A 24,532-nucleotide genomic window follows, 5' to 3' on the forward strand; every position below is an offset into this window, starting at 1 on the left:
GCGACACCTCGCGACTTTTTTCTTCAACCGCAAATTGCCAGAAACGTTGGATGCGTCTTCTGCTGTTCTAATGGCGTGAAAAAAAAAGCACTTATGCGTTCACAACCACGGCGCTCCCGATTTCTTTCCGCCGCGGAGATAAGTTGCCCATGGCTTTGCGCGCTCTATACATCAACATAGCCTCCGAGATCACCCCGCGCAACGCGCGCGGGTTTGATCTCGGAGACCATGTTTGAACTCAATGACTCGAGATGGCATCGCGGTGCTACGGCTACTTCTTAGGTATTCCATAAATGGCAATATGTAAACCGACGATCGGTGCTAGCTAACACTGCGTTCCCATCGCAAAGCCTGTCGTTTGTAATGGACGTCGTGAGACACAACCACCACAAATATACGAAGCTACATAGAGGTATTCCCTGGCAACCTACGCGGATTTTAGTGGTAATCTTAGGGTTATCTCTGCCGCCGCACCGTACGTGTTAAAATGTCTTACCGCGGTCGCGTTTACGAGAAAAATCGTCTTGTATATATAAACTGCAGCTTTAAAGAGCGCGCCACAGGGCACAGCAAAAGAACCACGGGACAGGTCGCTGCCCTCTTCAAACGGACAGAGCGCTCTTTAAAGCTGCTGTTCGCAGCATATACCAATCAGCCCAAGTGAACACGCCGTTTAAGAATCATTTAATGATAATTTCGGCCAAAACGTTGTCTCTATACACCGCGGGGACAGCAAGAGTGCCGTACTCAGCTCTTTCGCCCTTGCCCCAACGACCAACCAGCATCGATGCGACGGAAACCCAAAACACCGCGGTGTCACGCGAAGTACTTTCTCGAGCGTCTCCTTGAGGTCATCGTCGTCTGTTTCACTTGGACTGGACGTTCCTGACGAGGCCGACCATGAGCAGGAAGTCGTCCATGAACACGGCGAACACGAAGGGACGGTCGACGACGAACCGCACCGGTTCGTTGGCCGGAATGGTGGAGCAGAGCGAGAGGAGCGTGGAGAACCCCGGCGGCGACTTGCCGCCCCTCGTGGTCAGGTCCAGCGTCGCCTTGTGGTACAGGCCCTCCACCTGGAGGTCGTCCACGTTCGCGCCGCCGACGCCCTCTTTCGGCGACGCCGCCGCGACGTCAGATGCGGCGGCGTTGGACGTCCACTGGGCGACGCCCGGACAGCCATGGTCTGCCGCGGCGTTTGGCGAGGTGGCGCCACCTGTCGGAGGCGTCGAGTACCGGCTAAGGTCCAGCGTCTTGAAGCACTTGCGCAGGTCCATGGTGGGCGACTCGAGCAGCACCTGCATGCATGGTGCGGACGTTGCCCGAGTGCAGAGGGTGTATTCTGTAAGAGTCCACCTAGTGGGGGACTGTCCGTTTCGGCCGCTGTTGATTGGCTAGGGCCGCTCGTCGTCTCCTTCTCACTCGTACAGCTGCATGCAGTCAGCATCGGCCTAAATGGACAGTCCACAGGTGGACTCTTACAGAAGACCCTCCCAGCCTGACGCTTACCGCGTGCGTGTGTGCGCGTGTTAGTGCGCATGCGTGTTTGTGCGCGTGTGTGGAGGAGGAGGAAAGAAAGAAAGGGGGCACACTCAAACGCACGCGCGAGAAACCCCGCCCCAGATACCGACCTTGGGCAGCGTGACGGTGATGTCGGTGGTCCAGGCGAGCCCTTCGAGCACGGCGCGCATGTCGGCCCAGCGTCCGATGGCCGGCAGCAGGTCCTGTTCGAGTCCGCCCGCCCGGATGGCCGGCACGAAGAGCGCCATGTGCGCCGAGCGGCAGGCGTAGGGCAGCCTCAGGCACGAGAAAGATGGCCGCCGCGCGTAGGGCATCTCGGCGCCGCGCTGCGTCATCATGGGCACCATCTGGGCCCGGTCGGGCTCCGCGTAGAAGGGCTGGTCGCCGGCGCGCTTGAAGCCCTCCTCCCAGGGGCTGTTCAGGTACACCAGGTTCACCAGGCACGCGGCCTGCGTCGCGGATTGTGTGCACCCATCGACGACGCTATGATAGAATGCTTAAAACAAAAACAAAAACACGGTTGTGGCAGTTATCGCGAGTCTATTGGCGTTTTTCACTGGTCGATCTGGAGCAGCTACCGAAATCCTCGAGCGAGCGCTCGGATTTCACAAATCCGAATCGGCCAGCGGAGAGCAAAAATGCTCCGCGGGGGATCACACGGGAAGTCTGCGTACACGTCGCACAAACCGGTTCCGGAAACCATGCCCGACTTCCGCTCTGCACCTTTTCACGGCAACCAAACTCGCCGTCCCCCGTGTGTACTTTGACCGCGGCAGACGCATAGTCCGTCATTTCCATGTCGCGCCCGCAAGGATTGCGCAGGGACAACGTGCATAGAAGGCTTCGTACAGCACCTGCGTCACCTCGTAATCGCTGTCGTCCGAGCTCTCATCGCTAAACGCGAGCTCTGCAGCAGCACCGAACGCAGCCATTTTGCGAAGCAACACAATGTTGTGCGTACCAACCGGGTACCGATTTCGCTTGAAGACGGAAGTGACGCGCGCTATTTCCGCCCGAATCCGCGCCTCGGCGGCGGAGCAAGTTGATCCGAAACGACCAGTGGAACGCGCGAACCCACTCCAGATCGACCAGTGAAATTCGGATTCGTTGCCGCGGAGCAAGAAATCCTGCTCCGAGTCGACCAGTGAAAAACGCCATATGATTGAGCTGTATTACTCGACGAAATAGGTGTCCATTGTCGTGTGCTGTCTTGTCTGCCGTTTTTCTTCTTTTTCTGTGGGTCATCTGTTGAAATTCAAAAAAATAATAATAAATAATAAATAAAACACCATGATAACAGGGACCATATAAAATATATATATATATATATATATATATATATATATATATATATATATAATCTTCGCCATATAAAATTGAAATTAAATTCCGGGTTTTACAAAACCACGATCCGATAATGAGGAGCACGCCGTAGTGGGGAATTCTGGATGAATTTACACCTCCATGGGTTCTTTAACGTGCACCCAACGCACGGTATACGGACTTTTCTTTCTCATTTTTTTTTCTTTTTCATTTCGCCCTCATCGAAATGCGGTCGCAGTGCCCTCGTGCTGAGCACCGCAATTTCAAAGCCACGAAGCAACCACGGCGGGTCTATAGGTCTCGCCATCTTGTTTGCGTACACACTGTAAAATGTTTACACCTTTAAGGGTGTTTTCTTGTCCCACTGGTAACATCCTTACCGTTAGAGCCTTTCAAAAATTTAGAGGACGACAACGAAGCTCCAACTAGACATGCGATGACAAAAGACGTAGTTGAACACAATGTAATCATTCTAACGGCCTTGGGCGCACCAGAAATATCCGACAAAGGATTTTCATCTCTCCCTGTGAAATTATCTTGTGGGATATTTCTGTCCGCCCAATGCAGACAGAATTATTGCTTTGTTTTCAACTACGTATTCGAGTTGAACTACGTAGTTGCCGAGCGTCAACTGACGTTAGCGCACACCAAAGGACGCCAAAATTAAGGACATCAGACATAGAGGACATCGAAGGAAATAAAGGACATCGAAGCGTTACCGCTATACCTGGGCGCTGCCATGTTCTTTTTACGCAGTCTTGGTAACCGACGAAAAAAAAAAAGACCGTGTTCTAAAAAACTTGCCGCAACTCTGCTCATTTCCTGACGCGGCAACTGCCTGGAAGGGGCAGCCTGTCGGTATACAGGTCGAGCGCCAGATATCCGAGAGGTCGGCACACTCCGCTCATGCGCAGTCGTGGCAACGTCCGTATCGCCAATGGTGTATAGGACGGCCACGCTATACGCTAGGACACTCTGTTATTCCAGCAGAACTTTTTGTTGGGCTAGTTGGTGCATGTCACTGAAGTACTATAGCGCCAAACAGACGACACAAGAAGAGACACGGACGAGCGCTTATCCGTGTCTCTTCTTGTGTCGTCTGTTTGGCGCTATAGTACTTCAGTGACACTCTGTTACTTGCGCGAGAAATAGGAAAATACACAGTTGACTCTGATTGTTGCCGAGTATGTGTATATACATCATCATCATCATAATGATCATAATCATAATCATCAGCTTGTTTTATGTCCACTGCAGCACGAAGGCCTCTGCCTGCGATCTCCAATTACCCCTGTCCTGCGCCAACCGATTCGAACTAGCGCCCGCGAATTTCCTCATTTCATCTCCCCACCTAGTCTTCTGCCGTCCTCGACTGCGTTCCCCTTCTCTTGGTACCCATTGTGCAACCCTAACTGTCCAACGGTTATCTAATCTGCGCATTACATGACCTGCCCAGCTCCACTCTTTTCTGGTATTGTCAATTAGAATATCGGGTATACCCGTTTAATCTCTGATCCAAACCGCTCTCCTTCTGTCCCTTAACGTTATGCCTAGCATTCTTCGTTCGATCGCTCTTTGCGCGGTCCCTAACTTGGTCTCAAGCTTCTTTGTCAATCTCCAAGTCTCTCCCACATATGCCAGCGCCGATAAAATGCACTGATTGTACACCTTCCTGTTCAATGATAACGGCAAGCTTCCAATCAGGAGCTGACAATGTCTGCCGTGTGCGATCCAACCCATTTGTATTCTTCTGTGAATTTCCTTCTCATGATCAGGGTTCCCTGTGATTAGTTGACCTAGGTAAACGTACTCCTTCACAGACTCTAGAGGCTGAGTGGCGATCCTGAGCTCTTGTTCCCTTGCCCGGCTATTCATCGTTATCTTTGTGTTCTGCATATTAATCTTCGACTCTACTCTCTCACTCTCTCTGTTCAGGTCCTCAATCATTTTTTGTAATATACGGTGCGCGGTAAACGGGGATGAGCGGCGGATGTGAAGGTCTGCACCTGCGGTTCCAGTGGCAGCGCCGTCATCTCCGCACTCGCCGTGTGCTCCGCGGGCTCCCGGACCGTCGGGGCGGCTTCGGCTCCCGGCCGTTCGAAGACTCTCGTCACGGCACCGTCGGTGAGCTCGGAGGCCCAGCGGTTTGTCGAGTCGCCGATGTCCGCGGCTGCCTCCTCGGAGGCCGCTTCGGTCCGCCGTACCTGTGTAGCACAGTCGGAAGGGGAAGCGATCTAGCGAATAGACTAAAAGTATGATGAGAGCAACAAGGACCTCCTCTGTTGTGGCTCGCCTCTGTGACCGAAGTTTGGGTCGCGCGGCCGGAAACGATGCTAAGTTCTTCAAACAGTCGCTCGAGCAATGCAGGCAGTTCTTGTTTTACTTATTTATTTACCGTCACCAATATGCCCTACGGCATAGACTATAACGGCGACTGTTCGGATGGTTAAAAAAAAAACTCAAGTCCGATCCGTCTTGCGAGCGTAGGAGGTTGAACATGCGCGCACGCGCGCATGTATACATGCGTCCGTGTGTTTGTTTGTGGTCCAGTGCGACGCCTTCTCCCCTTGCCTCTGACCCGCACGTGTCTCTGACTGCCTGAACGAGTGGCCCGACCATGCCGCGAGCACGGGCTTGTACGACTGCCTCCTTCTCCTGAGCGAGATGATTATGGCTATAGTGTGTTCTAATGTTTCTATAGTCGGATACAACTTAAGTCTGCATTGAAGCCCCACCCACGCTTTCATAACCGCCAGCCACTGTTCCTCCGCGAGGCTGCAAGTAGTTCGTACTTTCCCTGTTACCTAAATAAGGCGGTAACCACGAAAATAAAATTATAAGCGCGTAATTTTACACGTATCCACTCGTATATTATAGTGGAACGGTGAAAGCCTAATTCTTTATGGGAACTGAAATAAAACGCTTTCTTCGCTGCAACTATTTACTGTCATATTTCACTTCTATTGGCACTGAAGTTTCATTAGTAAAATAGACTCAGCAGTGAAACGAACTATACCGTGGACTTTTCAAGAGCGAAATACTCAGACTCCATACCCTTTGTCCATGTCCGTTGCACGCCTCATCGCTTCCTGCCGATGAAAAGACACTTTAAACAGCAGACGCTCCGAAGGTATCAAGTACGCTGCCATTTTGGCAACGTCGCATGACGAGGACGTCGTTTGCTTTCACGATTGGCTAGCGGAGTAACACAACCGTGCGCGGTCCGTGTGCCTTGGTTGCCAACTGCTTTTTTTTTAATTTGTGTCCCACTGTAGCACACTCTCGCCAAGATGCCTTGAGCCTTCGCCCTTCGTTGCGAGAAGCTTGTCGAGCCGACCGCTCTTCTTACGTAGCGCTCTCTGCGTAGCGGTATACGTTCTTCGTTACGTCGCCCCGTCTCGGCCTGGGCCCTAGCTCCCCGCTGATCGACCTGTAGACAAAGCTCCAGGCCGCTGGGCCAGCGCTACCCGAGTGACTCGAGGGCCCTCGTCTGCAGCAATGCTTCACACCGCGTCACTCGGACGGGCCGGTTTAGTGACTCTTTGAGCGAGGGCCTTTCGTCGCAGCGAGCGTCACGTTGGAGGCGCGCTGCCAGGCGAGAAAGTGTCCTTTTGGAATTTGTTGCACCAGTGTCCGTCGTCAAATCGGTCAGCGAATTACGCATTTGCTTTTCTTTTTTTTTGTTTTTAGGCCACATTTTGCGACGAACTAACATTAAGCGAGCGAAAGCGTGGCGGCATTGCTTCCAGCAACCGAGCGACGTGCTGCGCGTTTGGAAGGGCTGAAAACTGGCGAAGCGCCAGCGCCTTGAAGAAAAACGTTTACGGCTCAGTTCGTCGACAGAGAGTATGCATGAACAGACCGTTTCCACGAGCGGGGACGCTTACCACTTTCGAAATCGCCAAACGAGACTGGTTTCGAAATTAATGCCCACCCTGCATTGAGTATTGTTGAGTATACTGCCGACCCTGCATTGAATATTGTTGAGTATACTGCCGACCCTGCATTGAGTATTGTTGAGTATACTGCCGACCCTGCATTGAGTATTGTTGAGTATACTGCCGACCCTGCATTGAGTGTTGTTGAGTATACTGCCGACCCTGCATTGAGTGTTGTTGAGTACACTGCCGACCCTGCATTGAGTATTGTTGAGTATACTGCCGACCCTGCATTGAGTTGTTGAGTATACTGCCGACCCTGCATTGAGTATTCTTGAGTATACTGCCGACCCTGCATTGAGTGTTGTTGAGTATACTGCCGACCCCGCATTGAGGACTGCGGCGAAGTGAGTTCGATGAACGCGTTCGCTGCCGAGTGCATCTCGGGTGTCGCTATAAACATTTCAGCGCGACAGCCTGCCAGTTGACACTATAACGGGGATGTGCAGTCGCTCAAAGCGAGGCTAACATTTCCCCTCTGGCAGTGAGTGGTGTGTTGAACGCCGCATTGAACAAGACGAGTCACAGATCCTGCGTACAGGCACTCATCATCACGATTAATTATTGTTTCATGAAATTAAATGACCGCATTCGGGTCTACCGATCGTGAACAGCCGCGACTCTTCTTTCTTTCTTTCTTTCTTTCTTTCTTTCTTTCTTTCTAAGTTGTATTAGTCGGCGTGGACTGGTAAAGTGTTCCTTCGGAACTATCGTGAATTTCACTCGTGTAACGGAGAAGGGCCGATTACTGGCGGAGGGAAAGATCTAAGGCCAAATTTCTCTCCGCTTTGATTTTCGCGCTGAAACCTAACACGTGCACGTCACGGTGGCTTGACATATTTCAAAGCGTTTACATATATTTAAGTCACTTTGGCGCAGAAAATGTTTTCAAGACTTGCTTGTGCTGTGCCAGTGGTTTCTTTGAATTGCTGAGTCATCTCTTTTTACCGATAAAACAACATCCACGACGTCAGGAAGTGATGCGGGGACTTCGGGCGTAGTCGCCACCAGTCTTTCTTTTTTCGAATCCTTTCTGAATTACCGAACCGACTCTGACAATAAGAGTGACTGTTTTGCTATGTGAGAAGCGTATGTTTGCACATAATTTTACCTAGCGCTTAACGCTTTAAGTTTTGGCTTGTAGTATACATGTGCTGCGCCAGACACGCGACAAACAAAAATGTAGGATGAACGATAGTTTGTGGTAAAAAGTAGTACGCTTTCTGCCTGTGCCAAGTCATTAGAAAAACAAAGAAGGAAACTGTACTGTATCGACACAGAAAATTTTGTGGCTTTCTGAGACAACCCATCTATCGTTAAGACAAAAGAGAAAAGCTTCACTGGTGTAATCTATCGAAACAAGAGAATCAGTTCTATCGTAGCGACGGCGTCTTCTGTCGCAAGCGCTGCGCGTTTATGTTATCTTTATGTTATGCCTACGGTCGCGTCTTGATGGGGGAGGGGGGGAAGTGCAATAACTAAATAAAAAACCGTGTGTTTGAAGATACTGCCAGTCTGAATGCGAGACTTTAAACATGAGTGGGTGATACATTAAAAGCAAGACGATTGAACATGTAAGTGTTATAAAAGAAACAATATTAAACGTCGTGCTTGCAAAATGCAGAGGAAAATATATCAGTGGGCCAGAACGGGAGCACAGGTGAGATGCGGAATGAAACCAAGTTATATAATACTGCAACAATAGCAAATAACACTTATACAATATAATTAGTAGGGAAGAATCAAATATAGTATCTACCGTAAAGAAACATTATTTCTTCATTGCCTTCAACACCCCAGCAACCTTCAAGCGCTGTTCGTGTTTGCTTCTCAGTTGTCCTTAAAGTTCAAATTGTAAGAGTACACAAGAAATATTGTATAAGACAGCTGGAACCCTAGCTCAAGGCTGGTTGGGATTCATGCTAGTTAATTCATTCACAACGGCAATACAGCAATCTATAATTAATTCATATGTGCATAAATGTGCATTTACGAACAAAAAGCAGGATGCTTCTAGTAATAGCCTCGACAAACCTAGGGAGAGGAATTTGTTGTACTTAGTAACTGTAAACTGGAAGTGACAAAAGCAGAGAAATGCCCAAACGCAACGAATACTCTAAGCCTATAATAGTAGTGAACGATAATGGTATTTCACTGATGATTAAAAATGCTTGGCGTGTTTTACATCTGGTGGTAAGTTCCACAAGAGTGCTCTGCTGTTTAACCTCCCCGTTTCATATACATCGTCAATATTTGGCACAAGAAAGTTACCCTCAATTGCGCTGCATGTATATTATGCTACTATGAGTACTTATTGTTGTCTAAAGATTGAGTAATAAATTAAATAAACAGTATATATTTAATCTTTGAAAGAGGGGGCGTTCATTTAGTATTGTAAACCGAAAACGTCATAAATCGCAATGCTCTTTTCCGAAGAAGTACAATAGGTTCTACATAGTGAAACCTACTTGTGACCCCACGATTCGATACGGTGGTGTAGATGGCTGTGGAATATGCTAAATTGTTTTCAGAGTGGCAGTGTCAAAGTAATAACGACATTAGTACAGAATAAAACAAACTTTGCTATCTATCCGTCCGTCCGTCCGTCCGTCCGTCCGTCCGTCCGTCCGTCCGTCCGTCCGTCCGTCCGTCCGTCCGTCCGTCCGTCTGTCTGTCTGTCTGTCTGTCTGTCTGTCTGTCTGTCTGTCTGTCTGTCTGCGTCCGTCCGTCCGTCCGTCCGTCCGTCCGTCCGTCCGTCCGTCCGTCCGTCCGTCCGTCTGTCTGTCTGTCTGTCTCTGTTTTTACGCACGCACACTTCTCTGGCGCTTAGCGGTCCGCGAGTACGCGCTGCGTAAAAGCGTACGTACCTTTCCCTCGAGGTATCCCTCGAAGAGGTTCCGGTAGTCGTCGTCGAGCCGCGTCTTGGCGTCCACGTGCAGCAGGTTGCCCATCCGCACGGCGTCGCATCGCAGCAGGCCCCGCACGAACGCAGCCACGCCATTCAAGTCGCCCATGCAGGGACGGCTCGCCTCACGCTTTGCTGGGCTGCGACCGGGGTGCAGTCACGAAACACACACTCAAGGATCAAACAGTCAAGGAGGAAAAGCCCGACTGATTGAGCAGTTTACACTGCGGTATAGAAGTTACCTAAACAGGGATAAGGGTCCTCAAGAAGGCTGTAGCCTGTACGTTTCGATAGGCGGACCTATGTTTGACAATGGTATAGGCCTTCACCTATTGAAACGTATATAGGCCAGCCTTTCTGAGGCACTTTAACCCTGGTTATGTGACTCGTATGTCGTATGTCGAATGTCCCAGCTCACGTTAGCCGAACACTTCAACGAACAGAAAAAAAGATTTAAGAAATTATGCAGGAACTCAACTGGAGTTGTCTATGTATACGTAAGCATTCTGCCACTTCCTCGTCTCCACGCATACGACGCGACGTATGTTTGCCGCTATTGACGAACCAGTATACGGTTCATTAAATGCATGCTCTATTGGCCTTCTGATGCGTTTTGGCTCTCTTATCCTTATCGACCTTTGTAGAGTTGGCCAGACCCTTATCAACCCTTATCGGTCATTATCAATCTTATCAAATTTGATCTGACCAATATAAACCCTTACAAATTCTTGTTGGTCGCTATAAACCTTGTCGCAATCGATCCCATTCTTATCAACCCTGATCTTTTCAACCTTACCGGACATGATCCGACACTTATCAACCCTTATTCGTCCTAATCAGAATTGCTCCGAGCACCCCCTCACCAATAAAAATCCTTCATCATTCCTTACCTTCCTAATCAAGCCATTGGCGGCTTATCTGTCTGTATTGCGAGACGTGTAGCGCATGAGCCTACATGGCTCCAAGTCGGCTCTACATGTGGCTAGCCCAGTGGGTAAGACATTCGGCCTCTGAGCGTGGGATCGTGGGTTCGAAACTCACTGCCGCTAACGTTTTTTCCCTTTCGCATTCGTTCGGTTTTTCTTTCTGGAGCGTATCGTGTTAGGCATTACGGACGGACGGACAGACACCGATGGACAGATTTCCTGGGTGAGTCGCCTAAGAAGCCTTACGCATTAAGAAGGTGTTAACGTAAGTTACGGTCACCCGCAAAAGTTTACGAGACGCGGGATTTCCGAAAGAGCCAAATTTCCGCGAAGCCTGTGCACGTAGCCTTTAATTAAAAGCTTTGATCCGTAGCAGTTCTTGCGAACTATACTGTGATCCATTGAATTAGAAGCGCCACGCCTCAACAGAGCGGAAATCCGTATTTGTCGTGAAACCCGCGCCCCGTACACTTTTGCGGGTGACTGTACGTGTTAAGACCCACGTATACGGTGTTCGGTCGTCAGACCTCTGACGACGGAACACCGTATGTGTTACAATTTCATCTTGCACCGCGTCTTTTTTTATTACTCTTTCTTTTTCTTCGTTGAATAGCCTGGCTGACGTTGGCTGGGACACACTGTAGAGTTTTGCAAGCATTACGTCCCGCGTGGAAGAAACAAATAATTAGGAGACGATCAAGCGTCGCGCAACACGGAGGCCAAACGTACACCGACCGGACACGCGGAAGGGCCGCGCCACGTCGCCTGCCTGCAAGAGGTGCGGGGACCCCGAGAATCTGGAGCACCTTCTCTGTGCTTGCCCATCCTTGGCGCAGGAACGCTCCACAGTGATCAACACCTACAGACGCCACGGCCTTCCAGCGGCCACAGAGACTGACCTGCTGTTCCCAGTGTGTCCACAGCTCCCTGCGCTGCGAAGCCTGCTGGAGTTTTATAAGTTCCACGGGAATAGACACCCTATAAGCGCCCGCTACAACGCTGGCAACATTACTGAGGACTGCCACCTGTCGCGCATAGTGGAGTCTATTAGGCCACATCCTCCCTCTTTCTCTATCATCTTTCACTTCCCACTCCCTCTCCCCTGACGACGCTTCGCCGTGCTCCCTCACGGGTTGCAGAATCAAGCGTCCTTCCTTTCCTTAGATCACTATCATCATCATCGGACACGCGGTCGTCACGTCGGAGCACGCGGTGGGTTTTCGGGCTACCGTTCTGCGGGAATAGGTGCAGCAGACCGGCCAAACAAATGCAAAGAAGTAGGGACGGCTGGGCGAGTTGGCGTGCAGACATAACGAATCTGTGCCAAAGACAAAAACGAAGAAGCAGCAGGACAGTGCGTTGACTCTCAGCTACAGTTTATTGGTCGGTCAAAAAAACTATGGGGATGATGATTGTGATGATTTATTGGCATCCCCCTTTGGAAAGGGGCAGTGACAGATAGCCACCTAGCCTACTTGATTTAATCAGGTATGCTACACATGTTTTTCACTCTAGCGCTTCTTTTGTATACGTTTCCGTAATCTTTTTTAACGTCGCAGAAAGTCCTGCCTCCCGCGTAGGACGTGGCTTCGATAAAAAAGTGTTTCGAACCACGCAGGCTCCTTATGTGGCGCAAGGAAATTATTGAAGTAATCGAATTTCTCAAGGTAAAATACGTGGAAAAATCGTAAAGTATGAGACACAACCTACAGACATCACATCGTCGGATTGTAATCTGAATATACGAGAAAACATAATTCTGTTACGCGGAAACTCAAGCACCTTTTAAAAAAAAAATCCCCAAATTTTACCTACATGGTTTATAAGGTTCCCGCATCCGTATATGAGCGTCTTATTGAATTCGACAGCCTCTTCAGCTTCCCTACCCCTTTTAACTGCCGTTTGAGGTCTGCCTTAGCAGGAGCGGCGCGGCCCCCTCGGTTTTTTTTTTTTTTTTAAGGAACCACAAAGCCCGCCTTCGTACATAGCGTTCGCCGCCAGCGTTTCCCGGTAATCGTTACGGTTACATAAGCGGCAGTTGCCGGGAAGAGTGATAAGCACTTGGAGATCTTTGAATGCTATCGCGTTCCACTCTTAAAGGCGAAGCACAAGCTTCCTTTCTTCGTTCAAAATTCTATGTATACCTTGTACCGTTACATAAAAGCCTGTAACGGATCCGGTCCTATCAATCTTTTCCCTGCTCCCCCCTCCCCCTCCCCTCCGCCAATACTCCAAACGTCTCGTGCTTGTCTCGACTGAGCTGACCGGTTAATGATCCCGTTTAAATGCCGGCGCTTCTGCAGAAGGCGGGCGATATACCAACGACCGGTCTAGCTGCGTGAATACCTTCGCAGTCCTTTACGTTGCGCTGCCGAGTCGTTTCCGGACTCTTTTTCGCTGCATTTAGGCACCTGCCTCGTTCTGTTGCGAATGATCTTTGCTCGCCGCGGCGCGTTCTTGTCCTCGTGGCAGCCAGCTAAGGCCTCGAATAGCGAAGCACTGCCCTTTGCGTTATAGTATGCAGATTTTTTTTTCCTCCCCGATTTCTTTCCCGACGTATTTCTTACATCTCCGTGTTCTTTTTCTTTTTTGTTTGTTTGTTTCTATCCTTAATGTTTTAGCAACGGCGCCTTCTACTGTAGCGCGGACTAACAGTAGCCTTGGCGCGACTTCGTGCCCCGTTTGCTATATACGCGCAAATGTACGTGTGTCGTGCATGTAGATATGCACTCGTATGCCGCGAGACAAGCAGTTCGAGGAAGTCGGCGCCGGCCGTGTCCGCGGTCTGCACGCGCCTCGTCGTATCTCGTCTTCTTGCTTTTTATAGCGCGCTACTCAATCTCCCAGTGTGCATGCACGGGAGACCCGTGTAGGTCGTCACTCTGTGGTGTTGCCCCGCTTTAAAGCGCGGCAAATGCCACGCGGCGCAGTTATTCCTCGTTAGGCAATTCAACGCGGCTCAGGGACGAAGGCGAAGAAAGGGATGCGTCGACGAGCACACTCACATGCACAAAAAAAAAAAAAAACCAAGGACTTGTTCGGAGAAGGCTTCTTAAGAAAGGAGGTATGTATGTATGTATGTATGTATGTATGTATGTATGTATGTATGTATGTATGTATGTATGTAGGGCATTTACATACATACATACATACATACATACATACATACATACATACATACATACATACATACATACATACATGCGTACCAGCGGTGTAACGAAAAACGTCAAGCAAAATATAGCTGATCCTTTCTTCCGACGCTAAAAAACGCTCGCGGCTTGTTTTTTTCAATCCATCGACGGTTTTTTTGTGTGTGCGCACCATCGAGTATAGGTTTATAGACCACATACCGCTGGCGATCGACGATCCTCATCGGGATCTCTCTCTGAGACGCCTTCGGCACAACGCTATAAAATTTGCCAGACGATGATCATTAATTCGGAGGCCTCCATTCGGCGTCCGTTTCATCTCAAAACCCAGTGCTAGTTCAACCAACCGATCAACGTACAGCGACACAGAGCTGAGGCGATATATATAGCGCGGTCGACTTTCTCGCAACGTCGATTTGCTATTCGCGTTTTGTCGTTCAAGTTACGGGCTTTCGGCAGTCGCGGTGCGGTGTGCCGATCTAGCGAAGAGGCACTGTTACATTTTTTCTTTTTTTTTTTTTTTTGCTTTCAGTGCAGTCGGAAGATCGCTCACACATTGGTCACCTGACTGGTAGTAAACGTGGAAAAGGCTCCATATAATAGACGTTTAACGCCACCGCAACGAACACCTCTACAACGAAGTGACTCGTATCTACGAAGGATTGATTACGTCCCGGCCGATTTCCTATTTTTCATACACATACAACGAAGACCAACACGAGGAATTTCGTCCGTACAACGAAGGCGTTTAGGCGTCCACCGACGGCCGATTTGTCGTGTTACAACGAACGCCCCGTATAGCGCTGTCACCACTATACGCTTCACATGCGTCACCAGGGTGCGCTCTGAGCTAGCGCTGACCTGAAGGTTAGGTGGCGCGCGCCGCCGCCACCCGATTCAAAGGGTTGAGCCTCAATCATCCATCCATCCATCCATCCATCCATCCATCGACGGCAGTGCTATATAGCGACGCACTTGAACAGCGCGCCGATGTCAGATGTGTATAGACCTGCTGCACTGCTCCAGGAATCGTTCGACACGTATAGTACGTTGCTCGTATAGCGCATCGACGGGTGCGCGGTGGCTGACAAATACGTCGCAGCCGATGTCGACGTAATGACGTATAATTATATAGCTGACGGCCGATGACGTATTCAAAGCCGAAGGCGGAAGGGACGCGAACGTCAACGAAGGCAACTGCGACGAAGATCCTGCGAACGAACCAATAATTTTGACAGCGAGGATAGCGACATTCCGACCGTCTGCAGTTTAACTTTGCGTATGTATCCTCTGCTTCACCACAGAGCAGGCGTCGAATTAACGTACTTCGGTGCAGTAAGAACGGGCTGCAGTCGCCCAATCTGTCAAAGTGTGCAAGAAAAAAAAATTGCCAAGTTGTTTCATCGAGTCTTTCCTCAATTCGTGTTAAAAGAGTTTTTCTTTCTTGAGCGGGCTTATATATAAGCCTACTATGTTGTGAGCGGTAGCGTGCGCGATTTTCACAGCGAAGTGACCGATATAATGAAGAAACTTGCAATTGTCCGGAGCACTTCGTTTTAAAAGCGTTTGACTGTATCGCGACTCACTTGACTGTCGAACCTATAACCGGGGCTACAGCACCGCTTATAATCCTGGTAACGTCCTGATCGACAGCAAGATCTCTCTGTTCAAAGGATATATCCCGTTTCCCACTTACCCCCGAAACAGCGCAGGCCAAAGCTTTCGGAACAAACGCCTTGCAATCACCACGTGTTCCGCGCGTCAGCCGTGTACCCGTTGCATATATAGGCCGGCTATATGCGGCGCACGACACATATATCTTACCTGGGCGCGTCGGCGGCTGCCATCGCGGTGATGATGCCCAGGGGCGAGCAGAGCACGTTGGCCCCGGGTGGGCTGGAGTCCAACGCCGCCCTGAACAGTGCCATGGCGTGCTCGTTGAAGCGCTCCGGGTCCAGAGCCGGGCCCGGCGGGACTCCGGTGGGCTCCCGGCCTGCTCCCGGCGCCGGTACCCCGGAGCCCGGGCAGCTCGCCGACGGCCGCGATGGCGGCGACCCTCCCAGCTGGCCGCCCGAAAGCATGCCCGACGGTGGCGCCCCCTTGCCGAGCGGGCCTTTTCGTTGTTGCGTCTCTGGGCCTTGTTTTGCTGAAAGCCTGCCCCGGCTCTCGCTGGCACAGAGTTTCCTACGAAAACCACCAGAGGGAATTCTGACGCTGCAATCGTTTGGCCACTATGGGAATGATGGTTAGCTCATGGATTTGTCTAATCATCGTGCTTGGGGCTTCAAACGTTCTTGTGACGCCATAAATTAGGCGTCGTCTTTCTAAATGTCCAAACGTTGATCGTTTTCTAAACACAGCAAGGCAATCAGTCCTTGCGCCCATGCGTAATAATTGCGAAATGTTGCATCTATGACGCAGTAACCTGTGGCAAATGGTCAATTTGCAAGGTAAAAAAAAACAGTTTGAAGCGAGAAGGACGAAGTTTCTGGTAATACCAACATCTTCCTAATACCATTCAAATCTTGGCATATCGCCCGCAGTAGGCGCCGTCGAAGAAGGATATCCTATCCTATCGTACGTGTGCTGCTTTTACCCATTTTTGTCTTTTCCTCGTGTAATTTTCAGTCAGTACAGTGTGACCAAGTGCACCTCGTGGGTACGAGCCATGTTTTGGGGCAACAACGACGACTATACTCGTCATTGAACCGTCATGCTTACAGTTCCCGCGTACTGTAACACCAAAATTCCCCTCTAGTTATCTTAATGCGATTGTCATCGTTATAGCATACTTGACGCACTTTCCGGGGTTTCTCTGTCGGACTGTCTGTGACCGTCATTCCCGCCAACTTGGGTAACTGGGCATAGTTCTTGGTCTAATGAGTTAGAGAGGCCATCGGGCTGCTGTGCTGAGGGAACGGTGTTCGAAGCCAACCGGCGGACCAACTTTGGGGGCTGGGGGTGTGCCACTCTTCAATGAACTTGTTTGGCGCCAACTTAGGTCACTGGGCACGTACCACTGTGTATATATGTGCCGCTTTTCAATGACAAAAGATATCCTTTAATTTTTTTTCCGGTGCTGGACGGATTCGAACCCGCGCCATGCGCGGACTTCGCGGCGGCACCGCTAGATGGTGCAACGTGTCCAGTGGAAAGCGCGATGGAGGAGCCTGGCTGCAGTGCGCACTTCGTGCATGACGCGCGTTTCGGCGTTGACAATATGAGGCGTGTCGCTACTTTGCTCCAAGACTAATCGACATTCTTCGGGAGGCGGGTTCTGCGGGAATTTTTTTGTATAGGAAACTCCATGGGCTCCTGCACGCGCGTGTGTTTATGTGTGTGTGTGTGTGTTTTAATACTCGTCCCATGAACCTGAAACTCGGAGACCGCTTATAGAGCGCCACTTTTCCAGCGCTTTGTAATAACAGTGTATGGGTTATGGCTAGGGCCGCATCAGCTTCCTGTGATAGCTCGTCGTCCGGAAGCAAATCAACCGACACATAGCGGCAGCAGCTGCAGCAGCGCTCAATGAAAGTTGTTCAGGCTCTCAGTGCTATAACAGGTATAAGATAAATGCGAATGTCCTGCCACGGCAGTGGTCCTCCGGACAACTTGTTCCCAGGAGGTTAACGTCCTTCTTGCTTCTTGACTGACGCATATCCATTGTGGAGTGACTGGGAAGGCATTCTAAATGTACAGCAGGACATGTTCTTTACTGGATACTTGTCGCCTCGCTGATTATTATTATTATTATTATTATTATTATTATTATTATTATTATTATTATTATTATTATTATTATTGCCATTGTTGTTGGTGGTGGTGGTGGCGGTGGTCGACGAAAGTTAACTGTCCTTTCCATAATTGTTCCTTGGATTCCAATGTTTCTTGTGTTAGGCCCAGATGTATTTCTGTACACTCATTCATTCATGTCGTTTATTTACTTAGTACAGCAGAACTGTTAGCAACTATATATAGAAGAGTGGGGAAACACTATTACACGTGTCTTCACGGCATCCCGGAAAACTAGGCAATTCAACGAGTTTTTATTTCGGTTATGGGGTGTATGTTAGGGGTGATGTGCAATCAAATCTTGAAGTGCGTCGGTTGATGCGGCGCCAAACGAAGATGCCATATCTTCGTTTTATGCTTGTTAAGGGGCTTTGTATATGAAGCGCCTACAAAGTTTCCCTTTCTCGTGCGTTATGCAGATTTTTCTTTTACTTTGAGCACTTTCCTTTTTGTGTTACAAAGTTCACTCGAATTAGATTAATTATCTACCGAGGAGGACATAATTTGCAAGGAAAACCGAAGCAATACATTCACCGATGAACTAATTACGTTAATGAATTTAGTGATACAAACTTTACGACATGTGTTTGTAGTGGAAAGTTGAAAGTAATCGCCACGAAAGCCTACTTCCGTGTTTCTACTTTCCGAATGCCTACGTAGACCGAAAGTGCATACGAAATGTGTAGAGGTGTTCCCACACGCGAAAACCCGCCGCCTGCGCACACAAGCACGCAAACGCAGACATGCCACCGCACGCGCGCACGCACACGTGCGCAGACACATGCATACTGAAACACACATTGCAGATGTACAATCACGTAAAAAAAAAAAAAAAAAACGAGCGATACAGAGGGGGCAGAGTCAAGCGCTCACCGCCGTACAGCCCTACCTGCACACCTCCTCTGCAGCTCCTGGTGGGACCCCCCCGCGGTCTATTTCGGTCAGCGGGAGCTCTCCTTCGCGCGCCGCACGGTCCCGTCGAGGAGCGAAGAACTGGCCACTCTCGCGCCTGCTCTATCGCTTTCCTTGGCTTTTTTTTTTTTTATCTTTCTTCCTTGCAGGAATCATCGACGGTCGCCTTGCATGCCTGGCAGCGATTTGGCCGCCAGAACTCGCTCGCTCACCCTTTCCTTTTTTTCTTTTTTTCCCGCAGTTCTCTTATTCCAAGCAGCGCCCGCCTCGTTCGGCTCTCAATCATTCGACGCGCATTTCCTGCGCTGGCAGCCGCCGCCGCTGCCGCCACGGCGCGAGCGAGCGTCACTCGAGCTCTCCTGCATTCTCTCTCTCTCTCTTTTCTTAACCCGTACAGCATAAATCTCCCACCGTCCCGTCGCCTATCCATGGCCTATCTCCTCAGTCCCATCGCTCGATGCTTCTTCACAGTGGCTCGCGGCGAACGCGTGCTTGTCTCCCTTTGCCACCGTGTCTTATGTGCCCGCTTGAATGCGCGTGCGTGCCGCTTTTCTCGTCAGATCACCGCAGGGGCGCCGTAGTGTATACTGTGGATCGATCACTTCCGGGGCACTTTCTACGTCACGCGTGGAACGGTGACACTCGGCTCCACTGCGGAGCGACGCGTCCACCGGTCTATGCGACATCCCGTCGATACAACCTTGAGCACAAGGGGCGTAGTCAGGTTGCGCCGTATTGTCGAATTCTGTAATGGCGGCATTTTTGATTGAGCCAATCGCAGAGGCCGCATAGCGGCCGTCGGCCAATCGGGACGGACAAGATGGCGAATTGGTCGGTATGGCGGAATTTGATGATGTCCGAAATTACACTCGAAGTTTTGTTCTAAGAATACTGGAGGGGGGTATAGAGGGAGCTGCGAACAGCGCCAGTACAACGCTTCTTAGAGCATGGGAATGATGATGATGATTACTAACGGTGAATGGGAATGCCGATTAATGTAATAAGCCTGTTGGTGCTGGGCGCTGGATAATATAAGCTATAGTGAGTGTAGCGATTGTGGCTTGTAATTATTAGTGCGTACCAAGCACCGTAGTCCAGAGGCTTACTGGCCGCTGGAACCTTATGGACACTTTAGCTCTGGTAACGGCATTAGGTGAGACCTCGATTGAACGAAGTCAGTGGCAGCCGAGATTTACTTCGTTAAATCGAGAAACTCATTAAAAATTATATGTTATTCGAGGGCGGAACAAAAGGAAACAATCTTTACCTGCGCGCGCGCACTTACCGTATACTGTATACAGCAAGCCCGTTGCGCCCGTCGTTGTGTTGCATCATTGATGCGGCGCTCAGTTGGAACTGAAACCCGGCATACCCATATTTTACCGGTATACTTACCCGAGAAAGCTTTTGTTAAATCGGCAGGTACGCTCAGTTAACTTGGTTGATTCGAGGTTTTCAACGCATCAGGCTCTGCAAACGTGTGCAGAAAATCGGTACCACTTCGTTAAACCGAACATTTCGAAAAACTTGGTTTTCTTAGATCGCGGTTTTACTGTATTAGCATTGCCGTATACGACGCTGAACCAACAAGTGAAGGTACAGATTAAGACGTTTCAGTTTTCTGCGTTGTTGTTGCAGTTGCTTCTGCGCTGCAGTGTACCATACATGACCGGTGATCAGCGCACGCGCTGTTAGTGTAATAGGCGTTTAATAGACAATCCCACACATTAGTTGTGGTTCTTGTTGCCTTCAGCAAATAGCACGCGCCTAACGAGGGGGATTAATTGGCCAACGCTAGGTGTCCTGTTTGCGTGAGCTCGACTTCGTCGTTGTCGATGGCACAGTGATAGGTTCCTCTCACACTCTTGCAGGCAACAGCAGTGAGGAGGAGGTTCTTTTTCTTTCTTTTACATGCCGATCGGGCTCTTGAATTGCCTGCCTATCCGTTTTATCGGAAATCCGCTATTATGCCTCAAGAGTCCAACATAGTGCATTACATCAGGTGGGCATTGTTACGTTCGACCTGCGGAGGCTGGCGATCTTCGGGGAAGCGACCGTCAGAAAGGCGCCGCCATGTCTGCGGCGGCGACTCGCTTTGTAAGAAGGACAATGCGCCGCGTCTCCAACGGAATGGCGCCGAATGTCCCTTTCGGGACCCGAAGTTCCCGAAAGGGACTAAGAGGGGAATATTGAGCGTCTCTCCTGTCAACTTATCAACTGTCGTTCTGTGCCACTTGAGCGCTCCATTTTGCCCCCCCCCCCCCAAAAAAAAAAGAAGAACGTAGCACTAGTGAACAAAGCGATTTAATATTCTGAAGAATATTAAGTCAATCTATATTAGTATAAAGTAAGCGCCTGTTATAGCAAAACGGTCACTGTTACTGTGAGAGCCTGAGAGGACGCTATACGTAAGCCAGAAAAGACACGAAAACTGAGACCAGTGGCGAATTGCCTGCTCTAGGTCACAGTGACGCCATGTATTTGGCAGTGTTCTGCTAGGCTGGGGTTCCCGAGCTACCAGAAAGACGCAACCAAGCCAGTTTCGATAACTTTTCCCGCGCCAATACGGCCCAATAATAAATACTGCTAAGTCCATATAGCGCCGCAGCGCCGCACCCGGTGTTAAGGTGTAGCTGCGAAATTCACAAGTTTGCCCTTCGTTGTCTTCTCTGGTACCGAAACTCTTTCTTCCAAATGAATGAAACAAACAAAAATTCACCGACGATTACGATACTCCCTAGTGCGAAATCTGAGCGCAGCTCTACACGTGTTTTCATTTCGCGATATGTTGACTGGGGCGGGCAATCTGTCCTGTGCGGCGCATTGCAGACGGAGCAAAGTGTTGCGCAACTGCCTCGCTAATCGGGAGATCGCGAGAGGCAGCGTGTGGGTGACGCGTGGGCACGATTTGACAGCAGCCACCGCAGACGTACCTCCGCTCATGCAGTGCTTTGTTTCCATATATAGATATCGGTGGACGCGCTCGCCGCATGCCTTCGGTGAACAGACGGCGGCGCGCTACTCTGGCACCATCTCGTAGCGGTCGACACCGCCGAGCCCATCTTGTGCGGCAATATACGCTATTTTCTTTCGCTTTCGCCACACCCTCCACATCCGCTTTCCTCCTCGCGTTCTCTTCGCTGTCGCCGCCTTTCATCCCCCGTTGCGCTCTGCGTTCGCTCTTTCATCCTTCGCTGTGCTCGTTCGCTCGGTTACGCCGAGGGATGACGCCAACGCGAAACGCTGGAACGGACGCCAAAGAGCTACGCTCTAAATGGAGTTTTCAATGAACTCCCTAGCAGACTAGGCTGATTCAGTGTTTCGCCTTTTATAGTCCCTTAAAAGACCAGTAGTAGTTGCACTTCTCCTCAATATTTGTGTATCTTCTGAGAGCGATCAACCCACTTCCGATCGGACTGCACAAACTTGCAGTCTTGCATTGCAAGACTTTTATGCCGGTCGCAACGTGCAGATGGTGACCCACGAGGTGCCGTCCGAAGAAGAGCTCCGGAGCATGCTACACTAATTATTTCAAATAGCCAAGCTTTCGAAACTATATTTCTAAGAGGCGCTGCTGCGTGCTTGTATTGCAAGCACACCCGCAAAGAAAATAAGAAGCCACGGTCGCGGGCACTCGGGTATGCGTGGCACGTCACTGAAGCCCGCAGAAGCGCGTTCACACGTAGTTCACGCCGCCTCTAGTCGCACGGAGCCTAACACTCCATTGCGAAGTGACAGACACGTGGGGACGCCGCCTTGCACTCTGGCGAGACGGCCGTCGCAGCCATGCGGGGGCGCCACCGTCGCAAGCGCACGCGCTCTGTGTACCGTGCGCATGGCACCTGGACGCGATGACCGTCATATGTCCTGGGTGGCGCCCGCGAAGAGTATGAGGTCCGTCTCCTGGCTCTTGAGGATGTAGATGAAGGGCCGGGTGTTGGACGCGTCGCGGTACGCCTTGGGCAGCTCCTCGGTGTAGAAGTTTGTGAGCGAGAGCGACACCGCGGTGGCCGCCGTGACGCCCGTGGTGTCGATCGTCAGTGCTACCTTGTGGATGATGTCCGAAACGAACAGGTTCTGGCCCACGCCGGCCAGGTTGGCGTGCTCGTCGAACAGGTCGAGGAAGCCCATGTGCTTGAGCACGTACGAAGGCTGCACCATCTCCTCCAGGTGCATCTTCGGCACCAGCACCTGCGCGCACCGTGCGAGGCAAGGCCGAATGAGAGAATGAATGATTGAATAGATTCGAACCTGTTTGTGTGCAGGAATAATACAACGATATTCCTGCTGCCGGAGGCGAGAACTACGGAATTAAGTCTGACGAGGTCTTGAACCTATTGAAAAGTGGCGCAACCGTAAGGGATGAACAGTGGTGCAGCGAAGAAGAAAAAAAAAAAACGTTTTCACAAATCTTGCAAGTAAGTATCACGTGGTCAATTTCGTGAGTTGCGTATATAAGCTCGAACGAAATGTTTATTCCTGTGTACAACAACGCATGCATTAGTCAGCACATCATTTATACCTATACCTTTACAACATATTCGGATCGTCAATTTCAAATAGTTCGACAACAGTGTAAGAAAAACTGGAAATATACAAAAGCCTATATATCGCTCTGTATATACGAGATAAATATGTAAAGATATGCAATGATTGAATGAATAGCTGAATAGGAGTAAGGTATGATACACGCATACGGATAGGAGAATTGTAGTCTTAACATGGTTAGTTACATTTATAAAGCTGTGTATTTTCATGTTCTTGTAAGTAAATTAAGCGACGCTCTTTACCGTAACTAATGGCCCCGCATAGGCTTGAATGTTCTGGTCATTTTTTCCTTACTTCTGAATGTAGCATCGACGTTAACAAAATTTGGACTGGCAAGATGCACCTAAATTTAGGTTCAAGCGTCGTATTTTACATACTGCAACACTTGGCACGACAGTTAAAATTGGCTTTTATAAATTTCGCTCCCACTGATGTATACTTTATACGTCATATTTGGAGTATTTCAGTACAGCTAGTACTATTCAAGCCATATTAACGTTACTTAGAACATAGGGCCGCTCTTACCTGCATAAATTTTAAAATGCTCCCTTCTAAAAGGTTGCCGTGTTCGTGCCTATCATAATCATACATTTAGTGCAGCAACTATAGGCAGGTTGCGAACGTAGTTCCCGCGCCTACTAGGGCGCCCCTCGCGGCGGCGAGCGCGGAACCGGCAGGATACGACCGGCCCGCTTGCGTTCGGAAAGCCTGTCTGTGCACTGTTTCACGTGTAGCTGTTGCCTTTTCTGAGCAATGCCGAAGTGCAACCAGAGCTGTTGAGTAGTGGGCTGCAACAGCACGTACACCAACTCACGAGGAACAAAGTTTTACAGGTTTCCAAGCCGACCGTATGAAGCAGAACGGCGTCAACACTGGATAGCACTCGTCCGACGGCATAAGCTGTTTTATGTTCCGGCGTTATGCCAAGTGCGTTATAACGCTGAATTCTTTGCTTTTACAGCAATGATGGCAGCAACAGGACACCTGCAGTCAGTGGCGTAGCTAGGTCGTCTGGCACCCGGGGCCCATATAGGTCTTCTGTCACCCCCGTCACCCCCCCCGGATTTATTCGAGGAAGGCGAGGATGTCAACAATTTCCGTCTTCAGACCTATATGACACCCCCCACTGGCCCCGTTGCTACGCCACTGCCTGCAGTGCGTACCAGGATATGCAGCAAACAAAGTAGTTTGTTCCCACACTGTACAGCAGTAAAGCTGTGGAACTATTTCCCAATCCTCTCCCATTCAAATAGCGCTAGGGCTTGCAGCCGGCTGAGCTGGCATACACTTCTGCGCCCAGCATATCAACTAAGGGGCAGTTGAGATCACCAAAATTTTTGACAACGTGGTTTATTGGAACCTCCTTTGCACGCACTGAAAAATCGCAACATAAAAGTATCGCACTTCCAGTAACTTGGGCGAAAATATTTTCCCAGCGTAGTCTAACACAACTGGTAAGTTCATCCCCTTTTTTTTGTGTGTTTGGGGAGCAACGTTAGAATACCTCTGGTAGGT

At 49.9% G+C, this 24,532-nt stretch overlaps 3 protein-coding genes across 4 annotated transcripts in view; 1 reads left to right on the forward strand and 2 right to left on the reverse strand.

Annotated features, from left to right (window-relative positions):
- Positions 1-24,532, forward strand: part of Hers (Histone gene-specific Epigenetic Repressor in late S phase) — a 262,505-nt gene that overhangs the window by 92,302 nt on the left and 145,671 nt on the right. The window lies entirely within an intron of this gene.
- LOC126534679 (serine protease inhibitor-like) lies at positions 666-19,242 on the reverse strand. Of its 2 annotated transcripts, none has more exons than XM_050181937.3 (6): positions 18,447-19,227; positions 15,590-15,949; positions 9,650-9,827; positions 4,851-5,048; positions 1,632-1,970; positions 666-1,298 (listed from the first exon to the last, which is right to left on the reverse strand). In XM_050181937.3, exons 2-6 carry the CDS (start codon positions 15,844-15,846, stop codon positions 867-869), a joined length of 1,404 nt encoding a protein of 467 aa, XP_050037894.2. In that variant the 5' UTR covers positions 15,847-15,949; positions 18,447-19,227; the 3' UTR covers positions 666-866. The 2 variants fall into 2 exon arrangements, with proteins under 2 accessions (XP_050037894.2, XP_054928473.2); XM_055072498.2 differs by having other exon boundaries at positions 951-1,216; positions 18,447-19,242.
- The window catches only part of LOC126534678 (leukocyte elastase inhibitor-like), a 45,040-nt gene continuing 42,517 nt past the window's right edge, over positions 22,010-24,532 (reverse strand). Inside the window, exon 8 of the mRNA XM_050181936.3 lies at positions 22,010-22,660. Coding sequence (XP_050037893.2) covers positions 22,328-22,660 — 333 coding nt within the window. The 3' untranslated portion in view covers positions 22,010-22,327. The remainder of the gene's footprint in view (positions 22,661-24,532) is intronic.

Source organism: Dermacentor andersoni, chromosome 7, assembly GCF_023375885.2.
Source record: "Dermacentor andersoni chromosome 7, qqDerAnde1_hic_scaffold, whole genome shotgun sequence".
NCBI lineage: Eukaryota > Metazoa > Arthropoda > Arachnida > Ixodida > Ixodidae > Dermacentor > Dermacentor andersoni.